Source organism: Drosophila persimilis, unplaced genomic scaffold (assembly GCF_003286085.1).
Source record: "Drosophila persimilis strain 14011-0111.01,24,50 unplaced genomic scaffold, DperRS2 tig00000663-arrow-arrow-pilon, whole genome shotgun sequence".
Lineage (NCBI taxonomy): Eukaryota > Metazoa > Arthropoda > Insecta > Diptera > Drosophilidae > Drosophila > Drosophila persimilis.
The window spans coordinates 1355889-1368903 of NW_020825331.1; the positions used below are offsets into that span (position 1 = coordinate 1355889).

General features: G+C 44.0%; 2 protein-coding genes and 1 long non-coding RNA gene across 5 annotated transcripts; 1 reads left to right on the forward strand and 2 right to left on the reverse strand.

The window, feature by feature from the left end:
- The first annotated feature begins 675 nt into the window (after positions 1-675).
- LOC6599418 (glutathione hydrolase 1 proenzyme) lies at positions 676-9664 on the forward strand. The gene is made up of 5 exons (XM_002024432.2): positions 676-766; positions 853-1835; positions 1894-2087; positions 2161-2674; positions 9316-9664. Exons 1-4 carry the CDS (start codon positions 676-678, stop codon positions 2666-2668), a joined length of 1776 nt encoding a protein of 591 aa, XP_002024468.1. The 3' UTR covers positions 2669-2674; positions 9316-9664.
- Positions 3515-6591, reverse strand: LOC6599417. 3 transcript variants are annotated; one of them, XM_026991316.1, is made up of 6 exons: positions 6459-6591; positions 4638-5476; positions 4427-4553; positions 4183-4349; positions 3810-4120; positions 3515-3748 (listed from the first exon to the last, which is right to left on the reverse strand). In XM_026991316.1, the coding sequence occupies exons 2-6, from the start codon at positions 5280-5282 to the stop codon at positions 3583-3585; spliced, it is 1416 nt and encodes a 471-aa protein (XP_026847117.1). In that variant the 5' UTR covers positions 5283-5476; positions 6459-6591; the 3' UTR covers positions 3515-3582. The 3 variants fall into 3 exon arrangements, with proteins under 3 accessions (XP_026847117.1, XP_026847118.1, XP_026847116.1); XM_026991317.1 differs by having other exon boundaries at positions 3516-3751; positions 4644-5476; XM_026991315.1 differs by having other exon boundaries at positions 3516-3751.
- Positions 8073-8816, reverse strand: LOC6599416. Its single transcript, XR_003409043.1, has 3 exons — positions 8416-8816; positions 8237-8360; positions 8073-8183 (listed from the first exon to the last, which is right to left on the reverse strand). It is a non-coding gene; the product is annotated as an uncharacterized LOC6599416 (long non-coding RNA).
- Positions 9665-13015: the final 3351 nt, after the last annotated feature.

A 13015-nucleotide genomic window follows, 5' to 3' on the forward strand; every position in this document is an offset into this window, starting at 1 on the left:
GCCAGAGGAGTTCATTGACTGTCATTTGAGGAAGGCGATTCAACGTTGGGGTACTTGTCCCTCTATTTGCATACAGACCGAACGATGTCAACTTCGTCGGAACGGAGACCCATAAATCCGATCCGCATCTTGGAGCAAGAACACGTTGCTGACAGACATATTCTGCTGGAGATATTCCGTTATGGGCGTTTCGACCTTCTCCTATTCGTTAAAACAAGCCAAATCGAACACATCGATAATGTAAGCCAGCAGCATGCCATTGTTAATAGCCCAGGATAAATTTAAAGGCACCTCCAATCTCCTCGTTTGTTTATGTTCGTTTTGGCGATACATCGATACATAAGCTAAACATCGAGCGCCTATATTCGGTTCGTGAAAGAAGATCGAAATCAAAATAGGAAATGTGGCCTCATTGCCCTGATGTCCGCATTTGCTTAAATATCAATATGAATATTTTATTTTCGTTTGGTTTTTAAACAGAAAAATATCGATATTACTTATATTTACCACCCTCTGTAGGTCAGACGCCTTGCGCTTCATGGCGAAGATGTACGCACCTCCTTCTGCTAACCCACCTTGTAACCAGGCTTTTGAAATGCAAGGATATTGTTATTACTCATTACATTACGATGATACGCGATAAAATTGCAAGCAATTAAAATCTAGTTATTGGAAATGTATATAAGTATTTCAGTAGGCAGCTTCATATCGCTGATAGTTGGCATCCTGGTTGCAATATATGTGTACAGGCTTCTGGAGAAGGATGGTGAGTTCCATTCCATTAAGGAGCAACAATTAACACAGCTTGTACTTAAATGGTATAAATTGTCGTTTATATTTTGGCCCATTTAGTTCCTCAAAAAGTGAATAGAAAGCCACAGAATCCAGAGTATCCCTTGCCGGCCTCCCATTCACCGCTGCATGAATTCGCGCGGGCTGGCATCTGCACCGACAACGATGTCTGCGGTCTTATGGCCAGGAAGGCCCTTGAAGATGGCGGTAGCGTTGTGGATGCCGCTCTCTCTGCCTTACTCTGCAATGGTCTCATCGGAATGCAGAGCATGGGTCTCGGCGGTGGCATGTTGATGAAAATTTATATACACGAAGAGCGAAAATCCTACAGCATTTCTGCCCGCGAAATATCACCCATGTCCCTGCGGGCCGAGAACTTTTCCATCTTCCGTGACGAGCAGGAGTTCAAGCAGTCCAGCTGGTCCATTGCGGTGCCCACTGAACTAGCTGGCTATGCACTCGCCCATCAGCGATTTGGCCGGCTGCCATGGTCGGAGCTGGTGAAGCCAACGCTTGCATTGTGTCACACGGGCTATCGCCTGTATAAGCATCAATATGATGCCCTTGCCCTGAACAGAGATATGATCAAAGCTGATCGTTTGCTGCGGCAAATGTTCATCGATCCCAAAACAGAGAACTTCTGGCCCATTGGCCATTTCATTCAGCCTCCTGCCCAACTGTGCAGCACCTATGAGCGGCTGGCCATGGAGGGACCGCACAGCTTCTACAACGGATCTCTGGCCGAGGACCTGTTGGCCGACTTGAGGGACATGGGCAGTGTTATAGGCAAGGAGGACCTAAACCGCGCCGATGCTAAAATTAGCGAGTCCCTGGTGATTCCCCTCGACGAATACGATCTGCATTTGACGCCTTTGCCAGGCAGCGGCCATGTCCTGGGCTTTATAATGAGCATTTTGCGACACTTTCGTAGGGACTTTGCACGCACCAGCGATATGGGGCCCCTGGAGGTACATCGAATGATTGAGGCCATGAAATTTGGCTTTGTTAAGCGCTGGCAGCTCGACGAAGTGGCCGATGAGCAGGTGAGTGCCTTCTAGCTGTCTCTTTCAAATGCATTCATTCCTCTCCTTTCTGTTGCAGCTACTGAAAAGCATGACCAGCACCAAGGTGTCCGCTTCCATGGCCGAAGAAATCGATGACTCTATGACGTTCAATAGCCCCCGGTCGTATGGGGCACCCGCGGAGATACGTGTGCGAGAGGAGCACGGTACGGCCCACACATCGGTGCTGCACGACAACGATGCCGTTTCAGTCACCAGCACCATCAATTTCTAGTAAGCCACGTGGCTCTTGCCTCCTATTGCTTCTCCTTCTGAACCCCTACATAATACATGTCTATCGATTCAGCTTCGGCAGCGGACGCACAGGAAAGCGTACAGGTGTGCTCTTCAACAATGCCATGTCGGACTTCTCCATCAAGCATCTGAGGAACTACTTTGACTTACCCTTTGTCCCAGGCAAGAACAGGGTGGCACCGACTACCCGGCCCATGTCCTCGATGAGCCCTCTCATCGTCACTGAGCGCACGACGGGCAAGGTTCGGCTGGTTGTTGGTGCCGCTGGTGGCACCAAAATCATATCCTCCCTCGTTCCGCTGCTGGTGCGGATTCTTTGGCAGCAGGCGAACATCAAATATGCCATCGATGCCAGTCGCATTCACCATCAGATGCTGCCCAATGTCCTGCTCTATGAGTATGGTCTGCTGGATAGCCATGTGAAGAGCCTTGAGACCAGGGGACATGTTTGTGAACGCTATCTGAACCGCGGCTCTGTGATATGCGGCATAACCCAAAAGAATGGCACCATTCTGGTGAATTCTGACTTTCGTAAACCCGGCGGAGTTACTGGATTCTAAAACGGGGTATGTTTTGTCGTTTTTCTTTTTCATTTAGAACAACATGTTCGTGATCTGTTGTTATTTTTTGGAGTGTGCCTGTTGTCCGATTCCAGAGAAATTCTCTGTTCCGCCCCAGCGAGCCATCAAATGAAATGATTCCATCTGTTAAAATTACGAGCACTGGCTATTGAAATTATTATGATTATATTTTGCCACAAAACCCCATTGACAATCAATCATATTCCACGACTATCTGTCACATGGCAATTAGGTCGGTGTACTATAATCCGCTGCCGCAGCAAAGGTATTATTATAGTAATTTCAACCGAAATACCTGGCTGCAAAATACATTTCATGACCAGATAATTGAGCAAAATTATTTACCACACAGTTGCTATAACCTGACGAAATTATCAAGTGAAAAAGTGTTCTAAATGTAACACCCAAAGGTGGGCAAGACATGAGGAGTACACCACAAATGTTCCATCACGTTTGCTTTGAGATATTCTCTTTTTAGTGATATAATCTACCTCAATCTTGCACCCAACATGTGCCTTGTTTTTGTCATTCTCGGGCATTCTCTTATGTCTCGAGCATTAACCGTCCACCGCGTCAGACACATGCAATGTATGTTGTTTTCTGATTGATTTAGTCTGCAATTGACTCAATAAATCCAGGGCACCTTCTACGCTCTCAACGAAAGTTGGAAGTTCGGTGTCGAAAGTTCTGTAAAGAAAGTGAAAGCGGCAAGTGGCCTCCAAAAACCGAAAAACCAAACATGCAGGCAGCCAGAGCGTATGGAAATGACTTTCTCCCATGTGCATTACCGTTGCACGTGACGCTTTGTTTTTTGTTTTTGTAAATAATTTATTTTAAATTAAAAGCAAGAATTCAAGTAATGCAAGTAATGGACTCGAGGGTCTAGCCCTCCTTTAGACAGACGTGTAAAAGTGTTTCCGGTTGCGGTGGCAACAAATAAATAGTGTTATGTATAAGAATGTTGCAACAATGCCCAGGGCATTGAGGGCCATGGAGAAGGCCAGCAGATACTTCCATTCACCGCGAAATGCCCCGCATTCCTCGCTGCTGCTGCTGTTGCTGCTGCAAAAGTTGATTCCCATAAAAATAACTATTTCGTGAGGGATTGAAGAGTACTTACTCATTCGGGGGACTGCTACCATCAGCTGCCGCATCATCTGCCCCATCATCTGCAGACGTTAGGCAGGTGCAGTTGTGATAGCTTAAAAGCGAACTGGTTGCCGGTCCGCAGGCACCGTCCACAGCTGATGCCAGCTCAGCGAACTCGATGGCCGCACAGACCAGGGCCAGGCAGCAAAAGACCAGCGCCAAGGCAGAGAACACATAGGATTCGGCCAGCAGGACTTTATAGCAACTATTGGGCGCCCTGTGCTCTGTGATCCTGTGATCCCGTCTCAGTAGTATCAGGCCCGCGATACTGGCCAGCAACAGCTAAACAGCCAACAGGAACATTGAGCATGGTTTAGGTCTGCAGATGATTGTGCTGCACTTACAGATAGGCCACTCAGATACGGATTGATCAGAATGGAAGCGTTCGGCGCCAGCAACAGTATCCAGATGGCCAGTCCCACGATCAGTAGTCCCACAGCCAATTGCATTATCAGTAGCTGCCGGGAAATGTTCAGATTGCGGATATGCTTGGAATATGCCGCTTGGAGACCTGCAAATGGAAGAGACAACACCCACACACGTATTTAATGCCAGAGATGGAGATGGAGATCAAAATGAAGAACGTACTGTCATGGTTCTTGTGATTCACAACTATCATGCGACTGTGTCTCAGACTATTGCGGGTCGGCGTATGTCGTCCAGCGATCTTCATGCCTTTCATATTCTGCGGCACCGTAGTACTCATGTAGACAGCCTGTACAGGGACAGAGAAAGAGAGCGACAGATTAGCGGGAGAGATCTATCAATTGGATGCGGCTTGGGGGATTCGGATACTGACACTCACCTGCGACGGCTGCGGTGCATCCAAGTCACTCAGGGGTATCTGTTCATAGGTGGTTGCATACCGCAGGGATCTGTCCGGACTGCTGGCCGCCAGTGGCACCACCACTGGCATTGGCATTGGCATTGGCACTGGCTCGATGGTCTGAGTCGGAGCCGGAGCTGGAGCCGGAAGCTCGTCTGCGGCATGTGGCTTGTGGCGCTGTGGGACGTTCTGGTACTTTGGTTCCGGCTTAATGGTCGGCTGTTGTGAATGGGCTTTGACAGACGGCATTGGCATCTGCGTTGGCTGGACGGCTGACTCATACTCGTCGTAGTTGTTGATGCCAAAGAATTTCGACTTGGCATCGTTGAGAGCCGCCTTAACGGCGGCTATACTGTGGCTGGTACCGCTGCCATTCATCAGCTCCTCCTCGGACTCAAGCTCGGGCTGCGGCTGCGGCGGCATGCCGTTCGACAGAAGCTGGTCGCTCACACCTCTGGCGGTGGCTGCTCTCTCCGGCTGCCTGGGACTTTCTCCAGCTCTTTGGAGATGTTTCTGTAGCTGTAGCTGTTGCTGCTTGGTTGGTGGAGCCACATGGGTGGTGGCACTGGCACCCAGATTGTCATAGGTGCTTATTGGACGGACTTGTTGCGATTGCATTGCTCTAGAATTAAGCCTAGGCTTCCTCTTCGGATGGATGGACAGATGGATGGACGGGGACTATACCCTCTTCTAGACGTTCATATTCGCTGGCTTATCTGCAGCGCGAGTGCTTCAAGCGATTTGGAACGATTCGACAGCCAGTGGCAGTGCAAGGTGTACTATGTACTGGGGCCATTTCTTGGCTGCATTCCCTGCAACGATCCAACGAAAGCCCATGGTTAATTGTTATTCCAAGACCTATCCCCATGAAATCGCCTCAACTGTGAACTTTTTGTGCCCCCCTTCACAAACACAGAGTGGGCCTCGAGTGTCCAAAGCCCGTTTCTAAACTTGTTGATGCCTCACACACACACACACACACACACATGCACCTATCCGTGTTAGCCACAACACGTTCATGCATCTAAACCAAGAGACAGAGAGAGAGAGAGAGAGAGAGAGATAGCAAGAGCGAGAGCGAGCGGGAGAGAAGAAAATTGCTATTCACAAATTCCAGAGCACGGGCCTACTGGCGGCGAACTGTGGTGAGGGGGGGGGACTGGGGGACTGTGGGACTGTTCGACTGGGATGTTTGTCAAGCTGAAAGAATTTCAAAATTATAGAGTCGGTTCTGGGCCGCTGAACATGCTTCCGTTCCTCGAACAGAGACTACCCCCACCATTACACCAGCACCAACCCCAACTCCTGTCACATTTTATTTGTACAATCCAAAAAGTCTGTGATTGCCAAACTTTGCGTTTTGATCTATTTAAAGGTCGTCTTTTGATTTTCAGAGCAGTTTCTCTGGTACAGTGGAAACATTTATGGGTTTCTAAATAGTCATTCCACTGTACAGAGATTGCTCAGGAAATTTTTTGTAATTATAACTATTATTTATTATTGTTATTTGGTGACTTAATTACATCATGAAAGTATTGTATTCGGTTAAAAGATCTAAAAAAAGGAGAAGTAAACACTTCTTTTAATAAATAAATTTGTATATATTTTTAATCACAAACAAAAAAAGTATACACAGAAGTAGAAATAGAATATCTCTGGTGGAACGGAACCCTATAAACGTAAGAGTTCGACTCCCAGGGCACCCCATACAAACACATAAATACCACATCTCTCCATTTCTTGCACATAGATAAATGTAAAAAAAAAACAAACTTTAAAAGAGCAATTCCGTACCCGATTCACAACAAGCGTAAGCCGAAAAATCTCAGTGCGCGTTTCTTTTAGGCCAAAAAAGCATAAGCAGAGGCAGAGGCAGAGGCAGAGGCAGCAGCAGAAAGAGAACGAACACAAACAAAACAAAACAACGTATCGACTGAGCGATCGGCCACAACTGTACGCACCAAAAGTCGAAAATAGACTAAAAATAATTCTCACTAGCACACGGCGTCGTCTTGATCCGATCGAGCGCTTAAACAAAAAAGAGCGAGACGAAACCGCTTGTCCATTCAAAATCGTTTATTCAAGGTGTATTTTCTTAGAGGTGAGGGCACCTCCCTCTCTCTGTCTCTAATGGATCCAGTTTTTTTTTCTATCTGGAGATTGCAGTAGCAAAATTGGAGTAGCAAAATTAATTTCGAAAAACTTATTTATATAATATCTCCGCACTTTTGTCTTGTCTGCCTCTGCAGACTCGTAAGAGGCCATGCCTCACCTGACTCACCTTTTCTACACACACCTTGGGCTCGCTTACCTGTAAACACACACACACACACGCACGAGCAAGCCAGCTCAGACTCCGCTCACAGACGCAGCTGTCTCTCTCTCTCTTTATCTCTCTCGCTGTCGCAGTAGCAAAGAAGCTGAGAGAGTAGGTGCTGAGCATAGTTTACATTGTGTTTTTGTTGCTGCATTCGTGGACGTGGCCAAAACCAACCCATAGAATAGAGAGAGTGTGTGGGCAGGGAAGAGAGTGACAGCTTCAGAATGAAACACTTTTCCCTGTTCGAAATTCCTGTTAATCTCCCACACTGTAAACGAGACTTAATGCTTACGATAACACTCTCCTGGCCCGGGATCCCAGCCTCCCAAAGATACGGGGGAGCGTGAGAGTGAGAGCCCCGATTAAACAAGAATGATCTTGCGCATGATCTACCGTTCGTAGTGCAGTGATGCAGTTATTCGATATCGGGGAATTTCGGGTTAAATTATACATAAATGTGACGAGATTTTTTTAGTAATATTTTGATAGAAAAAAAAACAAGTTCTTTCATAAAAATTTCTGTTATCTTCCATGAATAGTTCCCTATAGCAAATGAATGGTTATACATACATATGTATGCTGGAAAGAAATATTCATATTTATATCTTATTTTCAGTCTTAGAAATTAATTCATTTTGAATATAATATTACTCTATTTAGTTTATATACAAGACACATGGACACTTATTGTGGATTTATTCTTGTTGGAAAATTTCTTTACTCTTTACTCTTATTTCTTAAAGGAAAATAGCATGTACTTTGGTGTTCGATCCGATTGTAGTTTTTGTCTTTGAAATGCGTGCAAATTCACTGACGAAAGCATCTGACCGAATTCAATGACATTTAAGCCAAAAAAAAAAGAAGAAAACAAAACACGTTGCGTGTGTTGTGTTGCAATTGTGAAAGACAAAGCAAACAAACTGATACGAGTACTAATAGGTACATACTCGAGCGAAAACCCCCCGAAATAGGGCCAGATGGCAGGAAGATAATGTACTACTTGACATATGGAGCTTTGCACGTACTCTGCTGGTGGGGTCTTTCCTGACTTCAAGATATACCCATGATGTTTATGGTTTTATGGTAGTTTGGAATAGTTTATTGTAATTGTTGTAATTGTAATTATGTAATAATATTGGTTCGAGCTGTTTATCCTTGTCGATTAGTTTCCAACTCTGTTCGATTTGTATCTTCTGTTTCTGAAATTTCAAAATGTTGAATAAATGTATTATAGATACCATATATTTCTTACCATTCATTTGAAACTGCCCTCCTTCGCGTTGTATCGATTTTTGACCCTTGTGTATTCAGACTTGTTGTCTTCTTGGTACATGTTTTCATGTATGTATGTATGTATGTCCACTTTTGTATTTGTCCTGAAATTTACAAATATTTTACAACTGCCAGTCTGTGCGGAAGAGCAGGTATTACCTTTAATGCATCGGTTTCTTTTTGTCGACCCCTTGCATGATGTATTCATCCTGCAGACAACGGATGTAATGCAATGCGTCATCAATGTACTCGATTACATCCAGAATGATTTGGCTTTCTCCATCGCGCTTAATCAAGTCCACGCAGCGCTCTTTTTGCTTTTCAAATTCATCTCGGATTCGCTTCAATCGGACCATGGTTTTGTAAAGTTCCTCCGCCTTGTGTTTGTTCATGTAATACGCAATGCTGAAACTTTCAAAATATCCGTGAATTTTCTCAAGTTCTTCTATGATCTCGAGAACTGCTGGCTGTGATGGCTTATCCTCTGGCTCGGCACACTTCTGCAAGTCTGCACTTGCGGTTATTTCCGTCATTTTTTAAATAAAACAAATAGTTCCGAATACAAGTTTAGCTCTAGTTTTACTTTTACGACTCAATGAATAAGGAACATTAATTTTTTGGGTTGCTTTGATCTTTTTTTTCTTATATTTTACTAGATTCCTACTAGATTTCATTTGGCTTGTCCTATGACTATAGGACAGGGATAAATCGTTTTCATGGGTGTTTTTTGGGGTGTTCGATATTGTTATATGAGAGTTGTTGAACCATGAGGCCACTTCCTCGTACTGGCATTTACATACATCTGTGTGTATGTTTAGTGATGTCGTTAACCGATCTCACTAAGAAAATAACTTGATTGAGGAAAAGTGAAAGATTAGTTGACGCCACAACAGACGGAAGTTGGCCGGCCACTCGCCAAATGATCGATCTCCCGGTTGTGTGTGTGTGTGTGTCTCATAGCATCGAAAAATATAATCGCTTTAAATAATAGCTGTTTCATCAAAATTACATTAAGCAAGAGCGTTCCAATAGCCTAATAAAATTCTTTTCTTTTGCTAGTGTTCCGCCGCGTTTCTACACTCTACACTACATGTAGAACATGTAGAGACGGCACATCTACATACTACATAGAACATGTAAGTGTACCTGTAAAATACACATTTCTACGTAGAACTTTATTTATTTACCATAAATATAAGCACCAGCACACACACTCCTTATTGGCCGATGATATCTGTATAAGACACTGAAAAAATCACGATACAAATACATATTAAAGTTGTATTCTTTTAAACCCCATTTGTGTTGATATGATCTTTGGGTTATCTAAGCCGAAAAAACCTGCAGCAAAAAAAAAGTAGCTCAAACCAAAAATAAGTTTGAAGCGGGCTCTTGCCCAAGTGGCGAAGACAACTTAACTAAAATGTTGTTTTATATATAAATGTATGTACATATATATTTTTTAGTAGCTCTTTTTATTTTATTTTTCTTTTGTTTTTTTTCTTTTTATTTTTTTTGTATTTCTGCTTCTGTGCGCTTCTCTTCTGTTAGCCCTCGGGTTGCAAGACCATTGGATTGCTTTTTGTTCAGCAGTTAATTCAGTTATTTCATTAGTAAAAATGTTAAATAATATTTGCCAACTGAAGCATTACAAACGTTAGTTCAAATACCCATAACCTGACACACAGTTTCATGGGAAGAAAACGACAAAACTGGGCAACGGACGAATGCATTTTTTTAGTTTTTTTTTTTTTTGCGAAATGGCAAATCGACTTCAGATTACCCGCATATACACATGTGTACTTACATATGTATTTATTGCAAAATTATAATGAATGGCCTGGCTTGAGTAGTTATTCAGAAAGACAGAAAGAACCAACGAGCGAGACGCCTAGCGATACGATACCATTCCATTACCATCTTGGAAAAACCACCCACGGTTCTCATGGGGTCGCTGATCTGATCGGATACGATCCGATCCGATCCAATCCAATCCGACTGCTTCTGCTTCCCACATCACATGGCGAAAAACTTTCATTTGAGTCGCATAATCAAACGCTCATCTGGCTTCCCTCTTCCGGTCGGTCGGTCGGTCGGTCGGTGACAGAGCCACCTGAGCCCTCCACAGCCATCGCTGCCATCTCTGGCATCTTTGCCATCTCTGCCACCGGGGATGTGGCTGATCTTCATGTTGGTTTGGTTTTCGTAATGCAGCAGACGACCCCGACCATTGCCGAAATCTCTGGCGTTGCGAATGGCTCTCCGACCATTACGGTATCTCTTGCCTCTTACAGTCCACTCCAATCGTTCGGTGGTCAGTGATCCGCTGGACCGCTGGTCAGTGGAATTAGGACAAGTATGGGAATATAATCAGAAAGTCTCGAGTTTCGAGTCTCAGGCCATCAGTGCTAGTACTTGTACTGCCACTATTTGCCACAGTTGGCGGCTTAGGCCAGCCATGCTGCCTGCCAATTAATAGAATTAAACAGAACACGGAGCACAGCTCAGAGCTCAGAGCTCTTACTGTACTCCAGTTTTAGTACGGGTTTTTGTCGTCTTATTTTTCATCGTGGAATTGTGTAGTACTCAGGTTCGGGTCGGCTACTCTGTTGTCTCTGTTGTGACCGAACTAGCCAGCAAAATTACAACCAAACCAACAACACAAAACGAAAGAAACAAACAACAACAAAGCCAGGCCATTTTACGTCAACAGTGTGCACTGCGAGGTTTCACCAAAAAGTTATACCACATCAAAAAAAAAAAAGGAAAAAAAAAGCCGCCCAACCTCTTCTGTTATTCTATTGTAGCACAGATTGATTAAACGCTATACCTTGTATTTATGGATGCGCTAAAAAAATTGGATTCAATAATCCAATTAAGATGGCCATAAAAACAAAGACAACAATAAATAATGCTATGCTCAAAACACGCTCAAATTTAAGCCATGCAAAGTGAATGATGTAAAAACAGAAACGCCAAATGCGAGCATGTTGGTTTTTTGTTAAAAATTAAATGCAAATTAGTCGTAAGAAAAAACACATACCTACTCACAAATCTTTAAGGAAATAACATATATGAAAGTTGAAATATATTTCTGATAGTAAAATTCACAGACAAAAAAGGTTAATTTAAAAGAAATGTTTAAAAAATGTAAAAAATCTTTTTAAAACTAAATTACAAAAATTCGACTTTTTACAAAAAAAGTAATTTAGTCCTGGCCAAAAAAAAAATTAAGGTCTGTCTGTCTGCGATGTTGTTAAAAAAATCTGGTTTTTTAAGAAAATCTTATTTAAAACTGTAAACTATTTATCGTTTCGTTGTAAGATAATGTGTCTTGTAATTGCCTAAATGAAAAATAAATAAAACCTTGTTATAAATGCACACATTCGTTGCGTTCATTAACCAAATAAATGTAAAATAAAAAATGCATTCTTATTTAAACGCAGTGGCTAACCAAAGGCGTAACCTTGTGGGGCTCGGGGGAGCTTGGGGAACCCATGGAACCAACCTCGCGGCCATTGTGTAAAGCAGTGCTGCGATTGCGCAGTTTGTATTTCGCGTCGGCAACAATTCCACACAATGACAAACACAGGCCCAGCAGCGACCAGCGTGCTGCTGCAAACCGAGCGAGCGAGCGAGCGGCTGAAAACCGACCACCGAAGCGATCAACCAAGCAACCGACCGACCGACCGAACGACCGACCGACCAATCAACCTTATGGTGACGGTGCCGACTAGGTTCGGACTCGGACTCGGACTCGTCGTCGGCACCGGGATCGGGATCGGATCGGCGTTGCACACGCGCAGTACTCGCACTCGCATTCGCAGTCCGCGGGCCAAGCGCCAGATGGAAACCAGTTAGAAGACAACTTTCAAAGCAGACGTGTCAGGCGTACGGTTCGCGTTCGCGTCGGTTTTATTTCGCTTTTCAGCGTACTCTTGGCAGGCAGCAGGCAGTAGTGTTAACTCCGTTAATAATAACCAATATCTATGTGGACACACATGCACATGCAGCAGGCGAGCCACATAAAAGAGTAATAAGTTCACGTTCATAGGTAGCCAGCCATTCATTTTTCTATCTCTATTTTTTCTATGTGCTCTTTTTTGTTTTTGTGTGGAGTTAAGGTGCACTCCGCGAGTGGGGTTTCTGTTTTTGTTTGCTTTGTTTTTCTGTGAATAGTGAAGTGATTATGGGCCTGGAAACAGAGACTCCTCCCAACCGAAATATGAAAAAAATCTGGCCATAAATCGGGAACAATTCGGAATAAACAAGTCTTTCGTATCTGTGCGATTGTGCGTGCTGAGTCTGTGTGCGTACTTTCTCATATGGTTCCAATTAGCACCTCCGGATATATCTGGCAAATTAGAGCTCAAATCTAAAGCTGAAACTGAAGCTGAAACTTTCCTAACTCTTCCATCAGGCAGCCAGGCACCCAGGCAGCCAATTTTGATAATTAGTGAGAGACACACACTCTAATGAAAGTTGTTTATGATGGCCAATGGATCCTCCGGGCGTAATGAAAATCCCCCACCAAATCCCAAACACGTAGCCTCTGCTGGCCAGTGATCCGTATTGGCCGTAACAACCTTGAAAGCAGTCAACCCTCAGGGCACAGTCGGCTCTATTGGCTGTCTTTTTGCTGGCTTATTCTTTTGAATATTCCAACCCGTAAAAGGGAAGCCATTTAAAGTTTACTTTTACTTTTCCAATCGATTCGAAGCGAGGGCAATCAAAAAGAGCTGCCTGCGACTGTGTGTGT

What these genes read in the sequence shown, in the direction of transcription:
- LOC6599418 (XM_002024432.2), top strand. Translation starts at nt 676, where the DNA reads ATGTATATAAGTATTTCAGTAGGCAGCTTCATATCGCTGATAGTTGGC. An exon ending in CAGGCTTCTGGAGAAGGATG is followed by an intron (nt 767 to 852) that starts GTGAGTTCCATT and finishes TGGCCCATTTAG; the next exon opens with TTCCTCAAAAAGTGAATAGA. An exon ending in ACGAAGTGGCCGATGAGCAG is followed by an intron (nt 1,836 to 1,893) that starts GTGAGTGCCTTC and finishes TTTCTGTTGCAG; the next exon opens with CTACTGAAAAGCATGACCAG.
- LOC6599417 (XM_026991315.1), bottom strand. Translation starts at nt 5,282, where the DNA reads ATGCAATCGCAACAAGTCCGTCCAATAAGCACCTATGACAATCTGGGT. An exon ending in GAATCACAAGAACCATGACA is followed by an intron (nt 4,350 to 4,426) that starts GTACGTTCTTCA and finishes TTCCATTTGCAG; the next exon opens with GTCTCCAAGCGGCATATTCC. An exon ending in GGTAGCAGTCCCCCGAATGA is followed by an intron (nt 3,752 to 3,809) that starts GTAAGTACTCTT and finishes CAACTTTTGCAG; the next exon opens with CAGCAACAGCAGCAGCAGCG.